Source organism: Aegilops tauschii, unplaced genomic scaffold (genome assembly GCF_002575655.3).
Source record: "Aegilops tauschii subsp. strangulata cultivar AL8/78 unplaced genomic scaffold, Aet v6.0 ptg000846l_obj, whole genome shotgun sequence".
Classification (NCBI taxonomy): domain Eukaryota; kingdom Viridiplantae; phylum Streptophyta; class Magnoliopsida; order Poales; family Poaceae; genus Aegilops; species Aegilops tauschii.
In genome coordinates this window covers 25806-51190 of record NW_027333071.1, presented here as the reverse complement: position 1 = coordinate 51190, position 25385 = coordinate 25806, and the positions used below count along the sequence as shown (strand labels likewise).

General features: G+C 45.7%; 2 protein-coding genes and 1 long non-coding RNA gene across 8 annotated transcripts; 2 read left to right on the top strand and 1 right to left on the bottom strand.

The window, feature by feature from the left end:
• Positions 1-649: 649 nt before the first annotated feature.
• Positions 650-3193, top strand: LOC109740022 (uncharacterized). The gene is given in 3 exon segments (XM_045230163.2): positions 650-1807; positions 1908-2054; positions 2608-3193. Coding segments are annotated over 3 exon segments (1500 nt in total). The 5' UTR covers positions 650-781; the 3' UTR covers positions 2935-3193.
• A 2213-nt stretch (positions 3194-5406) lies between these two features.
• Positions 5407-21775, top strand: LOC123494390 (uncharacterized). 6 transcript variants are annotated; one of them, XR_012196615.1, is made up of 7 exons: positions 5411-5669; positions 6717-6808; positions 19497-20140; positions 20231-20354; positions 20511-20632; positions 20739-20875; positions 21107-21775. It is a non-coding gene; the product is annotated as an uncharacterized lncRNA (long non-coding RNA). The 6 variants fall into 6 exon arrangements; XR_012196612.1 differs by having other exon boundaries at positions 5413-5669; positions 20548-20632; XR_012196614.1 differs by having other exon boundaries at positions 5407-5669; positions 20511-20875.
• LOC109740023 (G-type lectin S-receptor-like serine/threonine-protein kinase B120) lies at positions 12208-19477 on the bottom strand. The gene is made up of 5 exons (XM_045230162.2): positions 17273-19477; positions 13267-13368; positions 12961-13142; positions 12673-12883; positions 12208-12580 (listed from the first exon to the last, which is right to left on the bottom strand). The coding sequence occupies exons 1-5, from the start codon at positions 18327-18329 to the stop codon at positions 12327-12329; spliced, it is 1806 nt and encodes a 601-aa protein (XP_045086097.1). The 5' UTR covers positions 18330-19477; the 3' UTR covers positions 12208-12326.
• Positions 21776-25385: the final 3610 nt, after the last annotated feature.

The following is a 25385-nucleotide window of genomic DNA, read 5'->3' as shown; positions in this document are numbered from 1 at the left end:
TCATTAAATATTATATACTCAGAAACAAAAAATTTAATTCATGAACTCTTTTCAAATACATGAACATTTTTTGCAAATACATGAATACTTTTTTAGTTGAATGAACATTTTTTTGAATGCATGAACACGTGTTTCTAACTATATGAACATTTTTCAAACCCATGAACACTTTTCAGAAAATACATGAATACATATTTCTAACTAGATGAACATTTTTCAAAAGCCTGGACATCTTTTTGAAAAATTCGTGAACATTTTACAAAATGCTCGAACATATTTTCAAAATACCATGAACATATTTTCGGTAATGCGCATGACATCTTAGTTACAAGGCAGTAACTAAATTCTTTTTTTTGCTTGGCCGCAGATAGTCACAATTTTTTAATTAGATAAATACCACTCTAATTATGGTGATTCATAAAAATGCCACTGTAATTTTCAAACTTTGAAAAATGCCACTGCAATTTTTGCGAACTTTGAAAAAAACCCTCCAGACTTCCAAAAAAGCCACTGAAAATGGCATTTTTCAAAGTTTGAAAATTGCCGTGCGATTTCTCGAAATCGCCAGATTTGGAGTGGCATTTATCAAATTAACCATTTTTTTAAAAATATTATGTATCATCAAGATGCAAAAGGCCCACCTAGTGGAAACTGGAAAGTGTCACACTACACTGGAGAGTGGGAAAAAAAAAGTTTGTCCCCATCCAGCCGTGCCTGCCGAGAGAGCACCAAATCGAAATCGGCGGCTAGCCGGCGGGGGTCGAAGGGGAGTCGGATCGAGATGGTCGCGCCGAGGGGGCGGCGCTCCCCGTCCGGTCCAGATCGACGGCCACAGGCGGGAGGTGGGGAGCGGAGCGCCGGAGGAGCCGCGGCCTCGGAGCAGAAGGCCGCCGCTAGGGTTTCGGTCAATCAGCCGGCCCCGCCGCCCAAGTTCAACGCCGGCGCGGACAGGATCAGCGCTCTCCCCGAGCACCTCCTCCTCGAGATCCTCGAGCGCCTTGACCTGCGCGAGGCGGTCCGCGCCGGGGCGCTCTCGAGACGGTGGCGGCGCCTCCCGAAGCACCTCTCGCGCGTGGACCTCGACGTCGCTCACTTCCAGGGCGCGACGCCGCTCGAGGCCATGGACGCGTTCACGGGTGCGGCGCGGTCGCTGCTCGCCGTGGTTCCCCTCGCCGAGAGCAGCGCCCTCAAGTCCCTTATCCTCGGCTTCTACATGCCTTCCCCTCCTCACCTGAGCACCATAGGCCGCCTCGTCCAGGACGTCGTGAGCTTGGGCCAGACCGAATGCCTTGAGTTTTGCATATCCCTGCCGTCCCCGAGCAACACCGTCCCGCAGCGCGCTGAGATTGGGCGGCAGTTCATGTCCTTCTGCCAGGCCTACCCGGTCGCCTTCTCTTGGCTCACGAGTCTTGCACTCGAGCGCCTTGCATTTGGTCATTCTGACATCACCGAGCTCATTAGCTCTTGTGGTAGGCTCAGGCGCCTCACCCTGCGTACCTGCAGACTGGTTGATCTGCCCTTCGTGCTCAAGATCGACACGCCGTGCTCTGGGATCCAGGAGCTCAAGTTCCTCTGTGTTGGGTGCACGCGGATCGACCTCATTTCTGTCCCTAAGCTTAGGCAAGTGGTGTGCCATTCTTGGATCTCCGAGAAGCTTCCACTGCACTTTGGCTATGTTCCTGAGCTTCGCAGTGTACTACTCGATTCTAGAGCCATGGCATGGTAGAGGCCATTTCCGCTGAGCGAGTGCCTGTCAAGGAGTGCCAGCAACCTGTTGAGTCTTCATCTTGGTTTCGAGCAACAAATGGTACAATTAATTTCTGCGCACCACTTAAATATCTTCTGCATCTACATACCATATGTCCTTCTGTACCAATTTCAGCCGTGTGTTTATGTTCTTGCTGTAGATTTGGATTCTGCCAGAACATCCGAAGAAGCTCACTGCTATGTTCAGAAACCTGACCTCTGTGTTTCTTTGGGATATCTTCAATGAGTGTGATCTGAACTGGACACTGTTTATCCTTGAAGCTGCACCTTGCCTACAGTGTATTGATGTAAGTGTTACTTAACCTTCTTTTTAGTTTAGTCCACATCTTAGCATGTACATGACTTATTCTACATTTTTACAATTATATGTTCTAAGGATATTCAGCATTAAAAACGTACCAGCAAGTTGATCTAATTTCCAACTACTCACCAACTTATTACAAATACTAAAAGTAGTGCATACAAGCCACATTCTATTTTTGCTGCGAGACAATGTCCATGCAAAAAAAAAAAACTGCAGGATATCTTATGTTAAGAGTTCTCCAAAAGTTCTTCCTATGTTTTTCTCGAGGAGGAAAGCCCTCGCCTCTTGATGGAAATTCTTCATTATTCAAAGTATCTTGGTCGAAAGAAATACGAGGAATATAGTTGTAATTTCATAAGAACCCCGGAAGCATATTCATCTGTCGTACTTTACCTAGGATTTAATTCATGCAAATTTCTCCAAAATCTAGGGGCCTATACTTATATTTAATTGCAATTGTTGTCACGTTGTCCTTCATGGGTTGGTGGCAAGTTTAATTAACATGAGTTATTTACTTTCTATGTCCTTGCTTGAAGTTATCTCGACATTCATGCATCGAGACGCCCGACAACAGTGCCGAGAAGACCAACGTGGTGTGGGAGCCATCCAAGGATTTCAAGCACCTAAACTTGAAGTTGCTGGGGATCCAAGGGTGCGAGGATGAAGACAAGGTGACAAACTATGTAAGGCTTGTGATGGAACGAGCTGTGCGGCCGTTGATAATCAAGCTGCAGGATGAATTCCCATGCAGGGACTGCAATGCCACCAACCTTGACAGATCCAAGGCGGACAAAGCTAGCAGGCGCCGGATTAAGGAGCGACTCGCGCATGGATCATCCTCATGTGTGAAGATAGTTATCTGATATGTCAAGGAATGCTGGTAGTTTCATAACGCTCACAGCCTTGCAGGAGCTAGAGCAATGACTGTGTGAGGCACATCCAGTAGTAATTCTGATTTCTAGTTATTGGTAGCTTAAGAATACTTGATTGGTGTGGACCTCGCGGTGTAGCTAAATTATGTGTGTACTGTAATCTGGCCGCATGGTTCTCTTTTTCAGTTTACCGAGTAACTAATTGCCTATTTGTCTACCTAGTATATGATGATTTGTTTGCCCTCGGATATTCAAATTCTTGACTTGTTTTTCTTTACAGGAAAAATTCTTGACTTGTTGAGGCTCTCTATTTTCAGAATGCGTCTTTGCCGCCTTGCCTGGACCCAGATTGTGGTCTTTGGGAAACATTCTGGTGGTAGACTTTGCTTTCTGAATTTGTCTTTGTCACTATGACCGAATCAATGGAAGCGAAGGTGGATTGCGATGACGGTGTAGGAAAGGGAAATTGTGAACTTTTTTTGTTTCTGTTTTATATACTCACAAACTCCATGTTGTATGCCCATTTCAGCCAGGAGGGTGTCATTCAAATTCTTGATGGGTTCTCTGCTTGGAATGTGACTGAATGAAAAGGGTGCAAATTAATTGAGTTCTGCTCTTTTATATCTGATGAGTGGAAGCCTGTCGTAACGCTCATGGAAAATGGAAGACAGTCCTGGAGATGGTATTGTTACATTCGGCCAGAGATACATAACAAGAGGTCTATGGTGCGAATTTTTGTCAATGTGAGGTTTAACCAGGCCTGGAGATGGTATTTGATGGATGGCACTCTTCTTTTTGCATGCCTCGAAGAAATTGCAGCTCCAGCAGGAACTTGTACGACATCAATATGCCAACCTGCGCCAGCGGAAAAGAAATCTCTGCTATTTGATTTTTGGATGATCAGAGGATTTAAACTACCTATGTTACATTACAGGGGAGGCAGATTTGGCTAGACTGTCCAGAGCCAACTAAAGAAACATAACTAGGCTCCCAGCTTGTATGTAAAAACTTGTCAAGCAAAATTTCCTTTGCTTTCCGGAACCAATAAAGCCATCTAACAGAGTAACAGGTGAAGAATAACGAAGTCTTACTCATTCAAGAGAAAGCTGACATGAATATATATGTTTAGCTTATAACGAGTGAAACTTTGATACCAACAACAAAATGACTACCAATGGCATGTGTGCGGTTCCGAACCAGTTGCTCTTGCAGGGGGTTTGGCAGCTTCAGAATGAAAACGGTGCGATAGGGAGTAATTGATACTTTGTTTGGCTGGGAATTTTCGACTATATAATGTTGACTATAGATAATGTGGCAACAAGATATAGCCATCAGTTGGCTCTATTATTGTCCTTGCCCTTGCTCTTATATGCATGTCAATTGGCTTCCACGGTTGCTTCCATGTTTCATTGTTTTTTATAATGTTTCATTGTTTTTAATAATGTTTTGTTGTTTTCCTGTATGTGGTTATGTGATTGGTAGAATGCTGATTTTAGTGTTCACCACTAGTGTCCTTTCATTCAGCGCAAGGTTTTTATGAGGCTAGTGAACTGACGTGAGGTGTAATGTTCCACATTTGTAAACTTATGTACCACATATTCCGAGAGCTCCGTGAATGTATTGATTCACTGAATAGAGATATACGCCAATATAGACAAATTGTCAACCGTGTTACCTTTTTTTGTGTGTGTAGAAACAGATGTGCTGGACAGAAAAGGTGTAAACAGTTATGCTGTTCAAGGAAAAAAGATGTAAGCAGATAGAGCAGCGTGCAGCAAGAATGCACTAGAAAAAGGGCTGCGTACATGGTTTCCGTCGACCGTGCTCATAGGAATAATGGTCTTTCAGCTCGTGCTCCTGCTCATCGGAGGTGTTGCTGGCGCCGACAATAGGCTTGTGGAGTCCAAGCTGTTGGGGCAACTTGGCGTTGCGTGTTGGCGTGATGGCGGGGATGGGCTGCTCTTGGAGTGCGGCGATAAATGACTGCTACGGATTTGCGGAAGACGGTGAAAGATCCGGCCTCCTGTTGAAGGGTGGGATGGAGTTGGCCCTGGATCCGGCGTTGAAGAGGCTCAGAGGGCTCCTTTGAATGATGTTCCTTATCAAACTAGATCCAGCCTTCCAGGATTGACGACTATCGTGGTTCGTTAACAGTGCCAAGGTGTGAACCATCTGTTGGCGCTCTCGGTATCGTTACTATTATGAATACAAGTATTGTATGCCTACGGGTGTACATCTTCAAAAAGGAAAAAAAAAGTGTAAACATTTGTGCTGTTTTTTAAAGGGTTTAAACAGTTTTTTTAGACAATTTTTTTAACAGTTTTTTTTAGCAGCGTGAAGCAGAGCGCCTGAGAACTGCGTGGAATGCAAGGCCCATAACACTGGCTAGGTTGGGCCGAGCTGAGCCGAATCACCAAAGAAAGCCCTTGGGCGTTGGCCCAGCTGCGCGAGAGGATTGCCTCGAAAAAAAAGAGTATGGAGGTGGTCGACAGGAGCAGAACGGCGGGGGACGGAGACGCCGCATCTCCGGCGGGAGGAGGAGAAAATATCGGCGCAACCTTCTTCCTCCTCCCCCCACCCCCACCCCCTTCCCGGCGTCACATTTGGAGCCAGTACGGGCTCGGGCGGCAGATATGGACGGGGAGCCGGCCAAGACGCGCCGCCACGCCGACGGCTTAGCGCGCGAGGCCGTCCGGGCGGAGTGCGGGAGCGAGAGCTTCTCAAAGGTGCGTGCTCTACATGCCAATTGAGCCATACAACCTATGCCCCTTGGCCTTTGTTACGGAATCTCGAGCCGAGGTGTCCTCGGTTGATGCCCGTGAGCAGTGAGCTAGAGTGGGCACAAGGTGTTTGTGGAAATGCTAGTGGCATATTTTTTCAGTTTTCACAAATCAATTTATCCTTGAAAGGAAACTTTACGGTGCTTATGCACTCCCCCAAAAGCTTATTTCAACAGATTTCAAAGTGTAGCATAGCATTACCTTGTTGATCAATGACTCTTTCAAGCGGGGTGTGGTGTTTATCAAAAACCCCAAAAAGAGGCGACACACAACCTTGGTATTGTTAAGGGTTCACATTCTCCTACACAAGTTTCTCATTTCTGGACCGATGGCACTTGCTTAGTTAAGGGTTATATCGTATACTTTAAGCACTCTGGATCAATGCGACATGATGCCTTTTCTTCTAGGTAAGCGTCGTGTATATTTTCTAATGTAATTTGAAGTTGCTTTTCTACATGATTTCCGGCACAATAAAGTGATGTATCCGATAACTCTGACTATTTCTTACTTTCATGCCTGTCTTAAAAAAAGCTCCATGGTAACTAAGAGACAAATTGCATGCAAAACTAAGAAATATACGATTCTACTATCCTTTTTTTAAGGACACAAAATTCAACTTCTTAACTCGCCTCCTTTTATGCATCCAAAATTCTTTCATGAGAAGAGTCTTTAGTAAGAACATTTCGACCTCTCCCATTTTGCTGTGGGAGCCATCGGAGTTGAAATACATTATCTATATTAAAACAAAGCTTCTTCTTCTTCTTCTTCTTCTTCAATACAAATACCAGTTTCTTATCCGGTATACAGTTGTAAAAGGTACCCATGAATATGCAGAAACTAGACTGCTAGGTGCTAGCGTCCTTCTAGTACTGTAATGCTCATGTTGTTTGCAGACTTCACAGTATTTTCTGCTGCTCCATCAGTACCATAGTTATCTTCTGCAAAATACATGGGCTCTTTTGGAGTTGGAAGTGATATATCTCCATTTTCCAGGAAGGACACGATTGATGACACGAGTGGCCGCGCATTTGGGCTGCCTTGAACACATAAGAGTCCGATATGGATGCACCGTAAAGTTTCATTAAGTGAGAAGCTCCCCACAATTGACGAGTCAACAAAATCCTTTGTGTTCCCATCCTTCCATAAGCTCCATGCCTGCATCCATTCTTTACCCTTTCAAGATGCATATATTTTCTATACTTGCAGAAATTCGAGCATGTCATTTTACTTACATAGGCTATAATGCTGCTGAAGTCTGCTTTTAGGTGCACAGAGCTAATCTTTGAGCCACTCACAGTCTCCAGTAGTAAAACTCCAAAGCTATATACATCAGACTTGACAGAAAACACTCCTTTCAAAACATATTCAGGGGACATGTAACCGCTGTTTGAACACACAACAAAATTTTGGTCAAGCACAAGAATAATGCATAAAGATAATTCATGCAGTATATCACTTACTATGTGCCTGTTAGGAATAAGCAACTTGTATTCCCATGAGGCCATAGGCCGATATATATACATGTACAGGTGTGGAACATATGCAGGAAACCCCTTATACAACGGGATAAATACAAAGGGGTACATGACCTATATTATAACTCTAACACCCCCCTCAAACTCATGGTGGAGGAACCACACTGAGTTTGGAGAGATAAAAGCCATGTTGCGCTCTAGTCTGGGCCTTCGTCAGGAAATCCGCCAACTGTGACTCGGAAGGCACATACTGAAGAGCAATAACCTGATCCTGCACAGCAGCGCGCACATAGAAAGCATCAACACCAATATGCTTGGTGAGCTCATGCTTCACAGGATCGCGCGCAATGCTAATAGCACCTGTACTGTCAGATAAGAGCATAGTCGGTGTAGTGACAGAAACACCAAAATCCTGAAGTAACCACCGTAACCAAGTCACCTCTGCCGTCAAAAGAGCCATAGCTCGCAACTCAGCCTCAGCACTCGAACGGGAAACTGCAATCTGTTTCTTCGTCTTCCAGGCAATGAGAGAACCGCCAAGAAAAACACAGTAAGCAGAAAGTGAACGGCGATCAGAAGGATCACTAGCCCACGTAGCATCCGCATAGGCCTGAAGCTGTAAAGAACTGGAGCTAGGAAAGAAGAGACGGTGAGAGATCGTGCCCCGAAGATATCGGAGAACACGAAGGAGATGACTATAATGAACCGATGTGGGAGCAGAGACAAACTGACTCAGAATATGAACCGGATAAGAGATGTCCGGACGAGTGACAGCTAGATAGACAAGACTGCCAACGAGATGACGATAACGCGTCGGATCAGGGAGAGGATCACCATCAGTAGCATGAAGGTGAACATTGAGCTCCATAGGAGTCTCAACAGTGCGCTCGTCAGAAAGAGCAGCACGAGCAAGAAGATCCTGGATATACTTTTCCTGGGATATAAAAAAGCCATCAGAGGTAGAAGAGACTTCAATCCCAAGAAAGTAGCGAAGAGGTCCAAGATCAGACATAAGAAACTGCTCACTAAGACGGGCCTTTACAAAGGCAATATACTCGGGGTCATCCCCAGTGATGACCATATCATCAACATAGAGAAGAAGAGTCCGGCCACGAGGAGAAAGGTGAATAAACAATGCGGGATCATGAGCACTTGCTGAAAAACCAGCAGTAGTGACCACAGAAGCAAAACGCTCAAACCAGGCGCGAGGGGCTTGCTTAAGGCCATAGAGAGAGCGACGAAGACGACACACCATGCCATCAGGAACAGAATACCCAGGTGGTGGCTGCATGTACACCTCCTCACGCAGTTCACCATTAAGAAAGGCATTCTTAACATCAAGCTGAGATATAGACCAGTGGCGTGCAGAGGCAACAGCAAGAAGTGTACGAATAGTGGTCATATGGGCCACAGGAGCAAAAGTCTCGTCATAATCACGACCATGCTCCTGCTGAAAACCACGAGCCACGAGACGAGCTTTGTGACGCTCAAGAGAACCATCGGAGCGAGTCTTAACCTTGTAGACCCACTTACAAGTGATGGGACGGACTCCGGGAGGAAGAGAAACAAGATCCCAGGTACCAGTGCGTTCAAGAGCAGCAATCTCCTCTGCCATCGCAAACTGCCATTCAGGATGAACAACAGCCTGACGGTAAGAAGTCGGCTCAAGAACAGCAGCACCAGCGGTGGGAAATCCAAAGCGATCAATAGGCGGACGAGGACGAGAACGCAAGCCATAAGTAGGCTGAGAGGAAGAGGACGACTCATCCAAGGAAGCATCCACAGGTCGTGAACGACGAGTGTAATGCTGAGGAAGAGATGGAACAAGAGAAGGAGGAATCGCCAAGGTAGAATCAGGGGGTGGCGACGAAGAAGTCACCGGAGATGAAGGTGTAGAATCCGGTGACATGCTAGGTGAGGAGACCGGGGAAGATGGTGGCGGCGAATCGACGAGGGGTGGAGAAGCAGAGGGAGTGGAACGAATAGGCACAGGCGCGACGGGAGTGATAGGAGAGTCAGGAAAAGTGAGGAAAGAGATATCCTCCACTGAAAAAAACGAGGAAGATGGGCGTGGGTAAAAAGGACGAGACTCATCAAAAGTCACGTCTCGAGAGATACGCATCCGACGACCGACAGGATCCCAATAACGATAGCCCTTATGCTCATCACTGTAGCCTAAGAAGACACACTCAACAGACTGAGCGGTCAGTTTGGTGCGTTCGCGAGGGGCAAGAAGAACATAGCAAACACAACCAAACAAGCGAAGCATCGAATAATCGGGAGAACGATCAAACAGACACTCAAAAGGAACACCACCCTGCAAAGCAGCAGATGGCTGAAGGTTGATGAGATAGACGGAAGTGGAGATAGCCTCGACCCAAAAATGAGGCGGAAGAGAGGCGGCGATCATCATAGCACGAGCCGTCTCAAGAAGGTGACGATGCTTGCGCTCAGACACGCCATTCTGAGCATGAGCACCAGGACAAGAGAACTGGGCAAGAGTACCCTGCTCAGCAAGGACACCACGCAACATCTTAGAGATATACTCACCAGCGGAGTCAGCACGAAAAACACGAATATGTGAAGAGAACTGAGTATGAACCATGGCAGCAAAACGCTTATAAATAGACAACACCTCACTACGTGAAGTCATGAAATAAAGCCATGTGTAACGAGAAAAATCATCGATGAAAATAATATAGTATTTATGACCACCTTTCGAAGCGAAAGGAGCCGGACCCCATACATCAGAATGGACTAAATCGAAAGGACGCTTAGACATTGACTCACTATGGGAATATGGTAACTGAATCTGCTTGCCAAGACGACAACCCTGACACTCTAAAGAGACATCTCCTGAGACAGACCCCAGAAGACCTCGACGAACTAAAGACGATAACCGAGAACCACACAGATGACCAAGTCGATGATGCCACTGCTTGAAGGAACCAGTAACAGAGGCGACAGCAGCGGAGGGACTGGCGATGGTGGTGGCAGCGGAAGGAACATGAAGCCAGTCCAACTCCCAAAGACCCTGAGAATCACGGCGGCGAGGGCCAGCCCCAACCAGAGTGTGCGTGCGACGATCCTGGACAGAACAAGAGTCAACATCAAGGATGACACGACAACCAGAATCAGTAAGTTGACCGGCAGAAAACAGATTCATGGTAAGTCGAGGAACATGAGCAACATCAGGAACAAAATAAGAAGGAGTGGAAAGATGGCCTCTACTAGCAACAGAAAGTGGAGTACCATCAGCAGTGAAGACATGAACAGGAGAATCCAGCAAGCGAAGAGAGGACAAAGCGGAAGAATGAGAAGACATATGAAAAGAAGCTCCAGAATCCAGAACCCATGGGAATGTACCTGACTGTGTAGAGGGCGGGTGCTCAGTGCGGGAAGCATCAGTCACAGAACCAGCAGTACCCGTCGAGGAAGAACCTGAAGCCGCGAGCAGACGCTTAAGTCTCAGAATATCCTGCTCAGTCAAAGCAATGGCTGAAGCTGGCGAGGGAGATGACGAAGTCCCTGAGGAGGATGATCGCGCCTTGCGCAGGTGTTTCCGCTTTGTGTAGCACTGGGACTCAATATGACCATCATTGTTGCAGTAGTCACAATGTGAACGGGGGCGACCTGAGCCTCCAGAAGGAGTGGGCAAGAGCGGCGGAGCACTCGAGCGAGAATGGGGCAGTGCAGCAGGTGGAGTGGAAGAAACCCGAGTAGCGAGCACAGAGGGAACCTCCAGCAAACCAGCACCACGTAGGCGAGTCTCCTCAGCACGAATCTCTGAAAGCGCCTCCATGAGAGAAATACGGCCACGAGCAAGCAACTGAGCACGCCGGGGCTCAAACTCCTTACGGAGCCGAGACAGGAACTCGTAGACGCGATGAAACTCCAAATCGGCCTGGACAGCCTGGCAGCAGGGGCAAGTACGACAACCAGCACTGCGGAGAGAATCAAGCTGGCGCCAGATAGCAGAACTCTGTGCATAAAAGTCATCAACAGTAGAGTCACCCTGCTGAAGAGCATGCTCCTGACGAACCACAGAAAGGTATAAGGCATCACCAGAGGGCTCATAGCGCTGACGAAGACAGGTCCACATCTGGAAGACAGTAGGAAGACCCAGAAACTCAGAAGCAAACTGAGGCAGAACACTAGCAGTGAGAACAGCTGCAGCACGAGCATCATCATCAAGCCATTGGGTGTAAACAGACAAAGCACCATGATACGTCTGAAGAGCCTCCTCATAAGCCAAAGCCCTCTCATCATAGGCACGATCAGCAGCCTCATCAGCAATCTTAGCCGCATCCTTGGCGGCCTGATTAGCATCCGTAGGAAGAACCAGTGGAGTCGGCGGAGTAGGGGCCACCGGAGGAACCGGACGTGGCGGACAGCAGACCTCGCCAGAAAGAACACCCCAGAGACGGATGCCACGCATGTGAATGCGCATGAAGCCAGCGAACTCGGTGTAGTTAGTACCATCGAAGATCACCGGACAGCGAGGGACAGCAACATAGCCCGATGCAGCAGAATTTTTTTAATTTTTTTTTGAAGAGACCCGAAAGCAGTAGAACACCGGACGGCAGGCGGAAGACCACGGGAGACCACGAGCGAACGGCAGCCGCGAGAAGTGGATGCGTGACCGCGAGCTTGGCGGACGGCAGGGGCGAAGTCCTGGCGGGAGGGCACCTGGCGGGCGGGAGCTGGCGGGCGGGAGCTGGCAGGCGGGAGCGGTGCCTGAGAGCGGGAGCGGCGCCTGAGATCGGGAGCGGCAGGAGCGACCGCGGAGTCCTGGCGGACGGCAGGAGCTGGCGGGCGGGAGCGGCCCTGAGAGCGGGAGCGGCGGGAGCGACCGCGAGTCCTGTGGCGGGCGGCGGGAGGCGTGAAGGGCGCCTGGAGACACAGCAGCGACGCCGAGGCAAAGAGAAACCGCGGCCGCGGCGGCGGAGATGGGATCGTAGCACGAGTTGCGCGTGCGAAAAAAAGAGACCTAAAGCTCTGATACCATGTTAGGAATAAGCAACTTGTATTCCCATGAGGCCATAGGCCGATATATATACATGTACAGGTGTGGAACATATGCAGGAAACCCCTTATACAACGGGATAAATACAAAGGGGTACATGACCTATATTATAATTCTAACAGTGCCAACAACGCGGTCGGTATTTTCTTGCTGCTGATTGCCGCCAAATATCCTTGCCATACCAAAATCAGATATTTTAGGGCTCATTTCGGCATCTAGTAATATGTTGCTTGCTTTCAGATCCCTGTGAATTATCTTCAGCCTTGAATCTTGATGAAGATAAAGAAGTCCTCTAGCTACCCCTTTGATTATCTCGAATCTCATCGGCCAATCAAGCATTGATTTTCTTGTGGCATCTGCTACCATAGCATCAATTGAGGGATAATATCAGCCATTCTGGTTGATTTCATTACTTACTGAAATTTGTCAAGACGTAAGCAGAACATACCGAAAAGCATGGCGTCTAGACTCTTGTTAGGTAAGTATTCATATATCAATAGTTTCTCATCTCCATGGATGCAGAAACCTAGAAGTCTAACCAAGTTTTGGTGCTGCAACTTCGCAATGAGTATTACTTCATTTCTGAACTCTATTACCCCCTGGCCAGAACCCTTACTAAGCCTTTTCACAGCAATTTTTGTACCATCTTCTAATGTCCCCTGAGCACTTGATACTTTTAGTTCAAACAAGAGGGAAACACAGTTATGTTGCTCTATAAGAGAAAATTTCATGTTACCTTGTAAACATTGCCAAAACCTCCATGTCCAAGTATGTTGGAGTTAGAGAAATTGTTTGTTGCAAGTACAATTTCTTTGAAGCTTATAAAAGGATACTTTAAGTTTCCATCGTGAAGTTCAACAGAAGTGCTCGAAGTTCCTGACATCACCTTCTTCCAATTTTTCTTGTTTTTTTGTTTGCCTACCAGGAACATTGATTGCAAGCATTATAATAAAGGGACATAGCACATAAATATGGAATAACATTGCCCTGCGCAAACATGCTTGGGGGAAATATACGAGAAAAATATGGAACTGTGTTCTACCTCCCAAGTTGCAGATCCAAACAAGCCACGCACATATGACTATGAGCAAACTTGACACGACCGGCAGTGTAATTTTTAAAACAATGCTCTTCCGCTTTTTATCTGCCAAAATTCAATCTGTAAGCAAACATAATTTAAAGATTTGCTAAATAGTTAGTTTCACAAGCCAAATATTTCTTACAAGTATGAACTACATGCACATTGTTTCAATTCTCAAGCAATCTATTTCTCACATGAACAATTGCATCACGAGTATCGCAACATTTGGGACATACAAAATGTCTGCCTGATACTTAACATTAAAACGCACACAACATGTTTTGTTGAACTGGATGGAGTGGTTGTCATGCCCTATTTTTTTTACACTATAATCAGATGGCATATACAACTTATGCCAGAACGCGAAGGTTTCCTTTTATAGTTATGTATAGACATGGATTCTATGAACTTGTACGAGCAACTACATTTTCTATTAATAGGAAATATACCCTCTGTTTATAAATATAAGACGTTGTGGCAGTTTAAACTGCCAAAATGTCTTATATTTAGGAACAGAGGTAGTAGATTGTATACCAAATTCAAGTCCAATGAAATAGGACTCGAACCAGGGTTGTGGCACTGTACACTGACTCTCCCGCCAATATGAGCTAGGCTCACTTCCTATACATTGGCTGAGATTGGATATATATACACTCTGGAATAACTGTGTTGGCGGCTGGCAAAATGTTTCTGGACACCTCAATGTTTGAAACATGTATTAGAAGCTGTTCATTAATAAATGTTTCAGATGGAAGTGCTTTACATGCTAACTAACTTTATAAACATGATCTGGAATATTGTGAACCACTGCATGCTCATATTTTCATGCTGCATCCAGTGGCTCCTAATCTGCACCCTCCAATTGAATAAGCTATTGTCTTTTCGTATAAAAAAGATTGTAGTGATTCACACGCTGCATATATGTTACACCAAACTGTTCTATCATAATGGCATTATAAAGTCTTTACCCTCTAATATTTGCCCGCCACTACTAACTTAAACCTATCTTGTACTCACATTGTACATATAACTCTAGAGGATATTACTGGAGCTCCACTGGGCCCGCAAATAGAGGAGTATATCTAACAGCACAAGCAGAGAAGCAGAAACAGTAAACTGTACCACTCAATCCGTTAACTCGGATATAGAGGGTTTCCCCTTGTCCAATGAGCTTCTCCATGTCGATCAAATCTCTGGTCCATAATAGGCACCTAGTTTCATCCCCATTGATAGCATCAATGCTCATATTGGTGTAAGTAAAGGCCGTGCAGGAGCAGTTGCTGGTGCATTCTGCTATGCATTCATCTAAGCTTCTATTCTTGACATACAAGAACTGGCTGGGAACCTTCATGGTTGACATATTTAAGAAGCCATCCCCTTGACCACATGTAAGTGCTTCCATTCGGTGACATCCCTGTGAAAACCTGCTGGCCGTCCAGTCTTGTTTGTTGTTTGGCTCAAAGCCATCAAGACACTTGCATGTCACAATAGGCAGTGTGTTGTCGCAGTAACCAAATGGACCACAATAACCAAATTTGTTGCATTCGTGGTTAGGTCCTGACCACAGGTCAGTCCATTTGGACTTGTTGCTATTCCAGACTCGTGTTTTTATCTTGCCTGAGTAGTCAATCTTCATTTGCAGTAATGCGACACTTGGTGGCGGCAGTCCAAAGGAAGCGTAGACCTCATCATCAATAGGTTGCAGTCTATAGTAAATTGTGGACTTGATACTCTCGACATACTGTCCAACTACCAAATTGTTGTTCCATATCGAACCTCGCATGTATGGGGTTGAGCCATTCCATATAAAACGCTGTCGAAACTCATCAGGGTCTGCACCATATGAGAAGTTGCCTGGGGACGGGTCTTGGGGGCTTCTCCAAGAGATGAGCCGTTGTAGTGCATGCGTCTTGTGGGTGATCCTGAGGTTCATACGTGGAAGGAGAGTGTCGGTCGGGTAATCGAAGCTTTGCCATATGATGGTGCCATGTGATGACTGAAGGATAAAATTCCCATTGTTATCAAGCATGGCTTTTCCACCAGTTGCCTCTGACGATGAATTTCCTGCAGCGCTGATGTTTGTCGTCCAGAGAAGCGTATCTTTGGTGTCTGACAAGGCGAGATTGGATCCGCTTGTGAACGCGAGTGTTGCAGAAGAAGGATCAGTTATGGGCATAGCACGGTTGGCAACCCACACAAAGTTGTCTTCGGGTATGTTCTTGTACCATATGCCGACGTAGTAATGTTTTGTGCTGGAGCTGGACAGGGAGAAGAATCCCAGGGCAAAAGTGCCGTCATCGGAGGTGATGGTGCTTCCAACAGAAAGCGGCTTGTCGGGAAGAAGGTGGCTGCCGGATGATGCACAGAACGGGAATAACCAAAATGACCAACAAACAAGCCAGATGATTGTGTGTAGGGGAAGGGGATCCATTGCTGTAGTGAACTATAGAACTGGGATATGGAAGCAAAGAAGTGGATGAGTTGCCTTGGACAATGCACATCAGAACTGAGGCAGAGCCAGTCAAGCATTTTGTTTGCGCTCCTTTTTCCACAGGAAGCTACTGGGAAAGTGGGAATCTTGGAAGTAGTCAAAGAGAGATGTTTCTAGGAAGTTTGAAAATGTTGGGTTGGTTGCTATCATCTAGACTATCATGGACTACCTTTCTCAGCAAACAGAATAGCCATTTACTTTTCTTTTCGGTGTGACTGCTGGTTTTGTTGTTTGAATGTGCTGATCACTACAATTTTACTTGGAATAAACCCCTTGTCGGTTTTGATATGTTACCTTAGATGTTTTTTGAAAGAAACTTATCTTTTGTGTGTATACATATGCGATCATGGGTCTTTATGTCAGACATCAGTGGTGCAGGAAATTCCGTGATCTTTCCTTTGGACTTGCTTTACCTAATGTTTGACCATGTGAATTATAACTGGATAAGTTAAAAACATGGACATATCACCTCATAAAGAAACACACATTTTCTGTTCTTTTGGGCTTCAGAAGAACATCATTGGACCCTGACCGAATGTACAAAGGGACCTTGTGCTTGTTTCTTAAAAATTACATTAGGATGTGCGGTCAAACACTATGGTGGAATAACGTGTATAACCCTGTTCCCTGCAATTATAGAATTTGCCAGCTACGTGGTTGAGTGTGCAGTCCTGCCCGCATTTGCGCCGCTGGCTTTGCAAGGAAAATGCAATTTTTAGCTGTCGTGTGCAACTACATATCTGTAAAGAGTGTATCACCTGTTTAGTGTCTCCTCATGCTACTCATTATGTTATTGCAGATGTTCATGGTGCACTTCTTCCACCATAAATGTATTACTAAGATATTTTTTTCCAATGAAGGTGAAAGTGCAACCATATACTCGTTGAGATGGCAAGGCTGGAGAAGCTCTATAAAATGCACACATGTATAAGGGGGTGAGGCATAAGTACTAATTTTGAGCTGTACTACCTCCGTCCGGGTTTATTGGTCCCCATTGTATTTCGTGCCAAATTTTGATCATAGATTAAACTAACAAAATGTTCACGCATGTCACCAAACATTATATTTTTGAAAACTATGTTCAAATACAAATCCAATGAGATAATATTTCTTGACATGCATTAACATTTTGTTAGTTAAATAAAAAGGGGCAGCCCCAGTGCATGTAGCTCCCGCTTGCGCAGGGTCTGGGGAAGGGTCTGACCACTTTGGGTCTATTGTACGCAGCCTTTCCCTACATTTCTGCAAGAGGCTGTTTCCAGGACTTGAACCCGTGACCTCATGGTCACAAGGCAGCAGCTTTACCACTTTTGTTAGTTAAATCTTTAGTCAAAATTTGGCACAAACTACAAAGGGGACCTATAAACCAGGATGGAGGTAGTACTAAGAGGGTTATTACTGGAGCTCCTCTGGACCCGCAAATTAGAGACTACATCTACTAGCACAAGCAGAGAAAACAGAGACAGTAAACTTTACCATTCAATCCATTAATCCGGATGTAGAGGTTTTCCCCTTGTCCAATTAGCTTCTCTGTGTCAATCAAATCTCCAATCCATAATAGGCACCTAGTTTCATCGCCATTCATAAACTTGGTGCTCATATTGGCATAAGCATACGCCGTGCAGGAGCAGTTACTGGTGCATTCTGCTATGCATTCATCTAAGCTTCTATTCTTGACAAAAACGAACTGGTCGGGAACCTTCATGTTTGACGTATTTAAGAAGCCATCCCCTTGACCACATCTTAGTGCTTCCATCCGATGGCATCCCTGTGAAAACCTGTGGGCTGTCCATTCTTGTTTGTTGTTTGGCTCAAAGCCATCAAAACACTTGCATGTCACAATAGGCTGCGTGTTATCACAGTAACCAAATGGACCACAGTAACCAAATTTGTTGCATTCCTGGTTAGGTTCTGACTGCAGGTCAGTCCATTTGGACACGTTGCTTTTCCAGGTTCGTATCTTCATCTTGCCTGAGTAGTCCATCTTCACAAGCAACAATGAGGAGACACTTGGTGCTGGTAGTCCAAAGGAAATGTATACCTCATCATCAATAGTTTGCAGCGTAAAGTAAATTGTGGACCTGATACTCTCGATATACTGCCCGACTACCAAAAAGTTATTCCATACCGGACTTCGCCGGTATGGTGTTGAGCCATTCCATATAAAACGCTGCAGAAACTCATCAGGGTCTGCACCATATGAGAAGTTCCCCGGGGATGGGTCCTGGGGGTTTCTCCAAGAGATAAGCCGTTGTAGTGCATGCGTCCTGTGGGTGATCCTGAGGTTCATACCTGGAAGGAGAGTGTCGGTCGGGTAATCGAAGCTTTGCCATAAGATGATGCCTTCTGATGACTGAAGGATAAAATTCCCATTGTTATCAAGCATGGCTTCTCCACCAGTTGCCTCTGATGATGAATTTCCTGTAGCACTGATGTTTGTCATCCAGAGAAGCTGGCCATTGGTGTCTGACAAGGCGAGATTGAATTTGTTTGTGAAGGCGAGTATTGCAGAAGAAGGATCGGCGATCGGCATAGCACGGTTGGCAACCCACACAATGTTGTCTTGGGGTATGTTCTTGTACCATATGCCGACGTAGTAATGTTTTGTGCCAGAGCTGGACGGGGAGAAGAATCCCAGGGCAAAAGTGCCGTCGTCGGAGGTGATGGTGCTTCGAGCAGAAAGTGGCTTGTCGGGAAGAAGGCGGCTGCCGGATGATGCACAGAACGGGAATAACTAAAATGACCAACATACAAGGCAGATGATTGTGTGTAACGGAAGGGGATCCATTGCTGCAGCGAACTATGGAACTGGGATATGGAAGCAAAGAGGCAGATGAGTTTGCCTTGGGCAAGGTACATCAGAACTCCGGGAAAAGGCAGAGTCAGTCAAGCATTTTATTTGTGGTTCTTTTCCCACAGGAAGTTTCTGGGAGTCATGGAAGCAGTCAAGGGGAGATATTTCTAGGAAGCTTGAAATGCTGGTTTGTGGTTGTTATCATCTGGGCCATGATAGACTAGCCTTTCTCAATAATGAGACTAGCCATCTACCTTTATTTTAGATGTGACTGCTGGGTTTTCTTGTTTGAATGTGCTGATTACTACAATTTTAGCTGGATCAGAACAAACTCATATACTTTTAGTTGTTTTGGTTTTGGTATTGTTACCATGGATGTTTTTTTTAAATGAACCAATCTTTTGTGCATATACATATGAGATTGTAGGTAAACGTGAGGCATCAGTAGTGCAGAAAATTCCATGGTCTTCCCATTGGACATGCATCACCTATTGTTTGACCATGTAACTGGAGAAGCTAAAAACATGACAGATCAGCTCATTAAGAAGCACACATCTTATTTTCTTTTGGGTTTCAGAAGAACATCATTAGGCCCTGACTAGATTTAGAAAGGGACCTTGTTGCTTAAAAATGTGTGGTCAAACTCTGTGGGTGGACTCACGCATTCGTTCTGGTCCCTGCAATTATAGAAGTTTGCCAGCTACGCATTTGAGCGCGCAGTCGTGCCCACGTATGCGCCCCTAGCTTTGCAAGAAAACGGTTTTTTAGCTGTCTGAATAGAGCGTATCACCTGTTTAGTATCTCCTCATTTATCTGAAAAGAGTGTATCACCTGAAAAGGATTTTTTAGCTGTCTATGCATTTATGTTATTGCAGATGCTCACAGTGCATTTCTTTCAACATAAAGGTACAACCCAGAAATGTTTGTTGTGCTGGAGGAGGTGACAGCACAACCACATACTCGCTAAGATGGCAAGGCTGTGCCAGGACCCAAGTATGTGTTCTCTGAAGAATTCAACACTGCATCGTCGATTCAGTTAAGTTTGAACGAGACAACTCTGACGCTCCTCCTGTCTCCGTACCGCTTCGCTAGTTATGAAGATCCGGATGGCGTCCGATCGGCATCTAACGGCTGCGAGAGCGTCCTGTGTCGCTGTTGGCTTTCCGGCAAGCCTTCAGAGAGCCAACTACTCCATTTTGCTTTTCCTTCTTTTTCCTCCAAGTTGTAAGGCTATAAAGCCGTGTTTCTAAAACTTTCTGGGTATCTCTCCTTGTATTAGGGTTTCCCCCTTAGCCGCCAGTGTTCCTGGTTGGCCTTAGGTTCTTCTTGTATCGCGCTAGAAACCCTGAATTCGTCCAATAAAGTAGCTAAGATTTGCGAGTTTCAGCTATTCTTTCTGAATCCTAGTCTTCAGACCAAGTCGGGTCTGACAAGCTGGAGCAGCTCTGTATTTCCATGCATGGGTAGCACTGTAGCAACTCAGAGATCTATTATTTACAGAGTTGTTTCAGCGGATATTCTTATGCTCATACTGATCAGGACATCAATCTGTAAGTGACTATCTGACCTTGTTTTGCTGAGGCATATGAGTTTAGATAGCATCGCTGTTCTAATAATACACATGTTCTTATGTGTGACAGATAGTTGACTTCAGTTTGCAAAGAAGTTGGAAGCAGACTTCAGGACTTACATAGTATGTGGCATAGCTGACTCTCTAGCTGCAGTGATTGTTCTTGGCAAGGGGCATGAGTTTACTGCTGACCGGTAAGTCGTTTTGTACTAGTGTATGGTCTTCCAAATTATGCATGTGCTCAACATTGTTATATACTATATTTTGTATAAGAAAATTTACAGAGTAAATACTCTCCGCAGCTCGTGCTTTGTGTTCCCGAGTGAATTGGCTATTTTCTTCATTTACAGAAGTAAAAAACTAATTTGGGGGCTCCATTTTCTTCAGTTACACATCCAGCACATGCCCCCCATACGGGCCTGATCGGCTGCTGCGAGGTTTCTCATTTTATCAGTCAGTTCCATCAGGCAAGGTCAGTGTCTCCCGCTTTGAGCCCAGCCCAGAAACGTGCGTGACTCCCGTTGGTGGGTTCATGCTGTCAGTCCCCATTACGGTGACCTATTGACCCTTTCTCGTAGTCACCTTCGATTCCGGTGACGGCACATGGTGCGGCAGTTGGTGCTTGCGGCGACGCTGCTGGGGCCAGTGGGTGGAGTGGCACAGTCGCCGACGGAGAAGGAGCGACATCCGCAGCGGCTGGCGCAAAGTCTTCGAGGTGATGAACGACATTGCTGGTCTGAACTTCTGTATTAGCCGAAGCATCAAGTAACAACTGTCATCTGTTCTAGGCAATTAATTACGATATGTGTTCAGCAGACTACCGGAGTTCAGTATCCTCTGCTGCCAGTAAAATTTCTGATGAATTCTTTCAGACTGCTTTGAAATTTCACTTGAATTTGGGACCTGTTTCGGTGTGAAATTTAACAAAATATTTTTTGAAATGCAGGAAATTTCATGGGCCTCAATTTTTTTACTAGCTTCAGTGTTGAGTATAACAGCTCATGCTACAGTAGAAGAGTTCAAAGTATAGAGGTGACAAAACAACGTTACAACTCTGGAACCTGACAGCATATCTCTCTGAACCCAGCTGTTTCAACTTAACCTAATGCATGATCTATCAAAAAATGTGGACTTTGAATGAGAGAGAACTTGCAGGTAAGAGAACAACTCGCTTTGAGAAAGTGAAGAGATAGAACCTGAGAGAGAGAGAGAGAGAGAGAGAGAGAGAGAGAGAGAGAGAACAGTGTCATTCTGAGAGAGTGCTATTTTAGAGAGAACTTGAGTGTGAGAGTATGAGAGAAAGCCTTTATTTTCGTATGTAAAAGAGAGCTTGTGCAGCATATGAGAGCGTGAGGAAAGAGATAGCTTGTGTGAGAGAGATTGAGCATGCATGTGACAGAGCTTTGGACGAGAGACATGGACCTCATACAATAATGTTTTTTTGTGCTGGGAGATGCTGGGCATTGTGAGGAAAAGAACAAAACCCCGCAGGTCTACTGCCGGCCACTGTTGCTAATCGAGAGTTTAAGCGCCCCATGTTCTCCTCGCATCTCGAGATGCACTACAGTGACGGATGGCCAAGATAGCAGGGCTCTGAAGCATATGCATGAAAAATCCGCGTCAAGTCGTGTCTCTAGTCGTGCTTGAGAACACTGCAACGACTCGGCTGCTTCTGATCCTCAACCCAAAGGAGGACGTAGAACCCTCGTCCCACGAGCACACCAGGCCCTTTCCTGGATGCCAGTTTCAAATTTTCCAACTTGGATGTGAATTCGCTAGGTCCACTCATCGGTAGCTGATGAGTATACAAACGCATACACATACCCCAGACTGTCGCCATCCACGTGCTTGTCGTCGTCCAAGACAATAAGAGCCACCAAAAATGGGGCCGAGTTGCAGGGGTCATGGTTGCAACCTTCTGTTGCACAAAGCACCGTGGCGGAATAGTCTGATCCGTATAGCACCGTGGCGGAATAGTCTGATCCGTAGTCAGGGTCTAAGATGTGAGGATATGGTAACTATGTCCGGCTCCCCGACACGGGATCCCATACAACCATCTTCAGTCTCTCCTCTTTCTCTTCCTCATCCTCGTCTACCTCGTCTACAACACACACAACAAGAATGTGGCTATGGACATAACTGTCCTGGCGATTGGCTCGTTGCGAGAGCGAAAGTTGTTGATGGGGAAGAAGCACTTGACGTCGTCTCTCCAGCTTTCCAGGAAGCCCGGGATAAGAGGTGTTTTGTGCACGGTGAGGTAGTGGCTGCGGAAGGTATGGCCGGAGAGAAGGCTACACCACGCCTTGCAGGCGAGTGAGGCACGGATGAGGACAGCAGGCTCTTCCGGCGGGGTGCGGATGAGGATCTCCTCCACGAGTTCTTCCATCTCTCATAGCACCTGAACAACCGGCGGTGCCATCATGGTCGCAAAGTTTTTCTGATGAAGAAAGAAACCACAATATCGGTTTGTTAAGCCAATGTACATGTAAGTATGTTAAATCACAACGTCTACAACACATGCAACAAGAACGCGGCCATGGCGGCAGTCGAGGACATAAGTCTCCTCCATAAATTTTATAGTTTAACAGCCTTACATGTACATTGGTTTAACAAACCGACGATGTGGTTTCTTTCTCCATCAGAAAAACTTTGCGACCATGATGGCGCCGCCGGTTGTTCGGGAGCTGTGGGAGATGTAAGAACTTGTGAAGGAGATCATCATCCGCATCCCGCTGGAAGAGCACGTTGTCCTTATCCGCGCCTCCCTCGCCTGCAAGGCGTGGTGTAGCCTCCTCTCCGGCCACACCTTTCGGAGCCGCTACCTCACCGTGCACAAAACACTTCCGATACTGGGCTTCCTGGAAAGCTAGAGGGATGACGTCGAGCGCTTCTTCTCCATCAACAACTTCCACCCTCGCAACGAGCCCAATCGCTATGACAGTTATGTCCCCGACTTTCACCATGGCCGCGTTCTTGTTGCGTGTGTTGTAGACGAGATAGACAAGGATGAGGAAGAGAAAGAGGAGAGACTGAAGATAGTTGTATGGGACCCCGTGTCGGGGGGCCGGACAGAGTTACTAGATCCTGACATCTTAGACCCTGACTACGAATCAGACTATTCCGCCACGGTGCTCTGTGCAACGGAAGGTTGCAACTATGGCGCCTGCAACTCGGCCCCATTTTTGGTGGCTCTTATTGTCTTTGAGGACGACGACAAGTATGTGGATGGCGACTTTCTCGGGTATGTGTATGCGTCTGTATACTCAACAACGACCGGTGAGTAGACCTCGCCCATTCACATCCAAGTTGGGAAATTGGGAACCGACATCCATGGAAGGCATGGTGTCCTCGTGGGACGAGGGCTCTACGTCCTCCTTTCGGTTGAGGATCAGAAGCAACCGAGTCATTGCAGTGTTCTCAAGCACGACTTGGATAGACAGAAGTGGAATCTCTTGTACTATTCAAAACTCAAAATACCAAGTCATGCCTCTCTATAATGAATGCAACACAAGAAAAAGTTGAGGGTGTATGATGACAAAAAAATTAAGTGAGTAAAAGGGTCCATGGCTCTAAAGAATGTAATACTATATATCCAGGGCAGATAAACACAGAACATATACACTTGGTAACAACACAACTCCAGCACAGCTTAAGCAATATCACCTACAATAACACATGCCTTGCTAAAAAGGAGTATAAATCACATATCGTCTAGTAGACCATAGCAACAAGACGAAAGAGAAGGTTCCAGTCCCTAATTCTTCATCAAACTCTAGAAATCAGGAGGTAAAACCAAGTGTACTGTCATGTCTAGAAATACATGTAACAGACAAGCGATCAATCAAATCATCGAGAACCATCTTCTTGATTCTAAACCATCAGATACATGTAAACAGTCTAGAGAAGGAACTCATCTACTTAAAAATCTCATTCTGGACAGGCTTTTGGTTTACATGCCTATATGAGAACAAAGTAAGTGTAGGCTAGCACTTCATAGAGTAGAAATGAATTTCGCTCCAATTCTTTGCAAAAACTCATACGTTTCTTGCAGAAAGATTTAGTTAACAGTCAAGTTTATCTATATGTTTAAATCTACAAGGGCTACGAAAATTAATCCTTTCATATCAAGATCTATACCCTGGGCAGGAATGCCAAGATCCTAAATGAGTATCAAAACTAAACAAATAACACATGCAAAAACAAAATATCCTAATCAACACATGGACTAATTTTAACAAAAAGAGCATCACAAACACAAGATATTGTGGTGGCCAGAAGACCACAACCGCAAAACTAAACCATAAACCATTGACCAAGTGGACAACACCACAATTGGCCACATAGGCCATCCCAAGGCACATGGGTAAAAGAAGAAGACCAGGGACTCACCAGAACCAAGGAAGAGGCAACCAACATAGCCACCGTTGTAGACAAACCGATGTCATCGTGCCGCGGAGAAGTCGATGTAGTGGCCGAGGAGGAGACATAGTAGCTGGACATGAAGGTTACGATGCAGCCACTGTCGTCCCATTGGTGTCAGTGCCAAAGCAGAAGGGGCACAACGGTGACAACCATCCGGTCACCACCTAGCAGCCAAAAAAGGGTGTAGCGCCCAGGGATTCCAACATTGAATCTGGAGCATCTTCATTATAAATAACATGCAAAGCACGTGGTGTATTAGTTGACATGAATAAACATAACTACTTAAGCACACAGGACACATGCATGCTAGTTTGGCAGCAATCACTATACCAACTTAGTTTACTAAGGCCCCTCCCAATGCTCCGTCTTGTACATGTGCTAAGGCAGCCATGCAGGTAAAAAAATCTGATGTGGCAAGGTAATTAAGAGGAGAGAGATGAGTGTGGTGACTCCAGGAAGAAACAATGCCAAGCGTGTGAACCAAGGCAAAACACTTAAATGAAAGAAATCCACCAATGCATGAAGAACTTTAGTTGCAAAATCATTAAATGTAATATGCTTAGCTACAACAAGTTAAGCACCTATGCATTAGAGGGCTTTAGTTGCTAAAGTTTTTAATGTGCTTAGAACCTCATGTAAGCACCGGTGCATTGGAAGAGGCCTAAGATGTGCTTAGTAGACATGCAAAGCACTGCATCAGGCCACACAGGTTAATGAATTACATGGAAAAGGAAGGCATTAGATATGCTCTCTGGCAAGTCACATTTAGATGATAGACTTGGTCAGAAATCTAATATTCATGT

Bases quoted from the DNA above. Each gene is read 5' to 3' on its own strand.
- LOC109740023 (XM_045230162.2), bottom strand. From the start codon at position 18,329: ATGCCGATCGCCGATCCTTCTTCTGCAATACTCGCCTTCACAAACAAA. The intron at 13,143-13,266 runs GTAGAACACAGT...TGTTCCTGGTAG, and splicing joins TTGGATCTGCAACTTGGGAG to GCAAACAAAAAAACAAGAAA. The intron at 12,884-12,960 runs GTAACATGAAAT...TCAAGTGCTCAG, and splicing joins GTTTTGGCAATGTTTACAAG to GGGACATTAGAAGATGGTAC.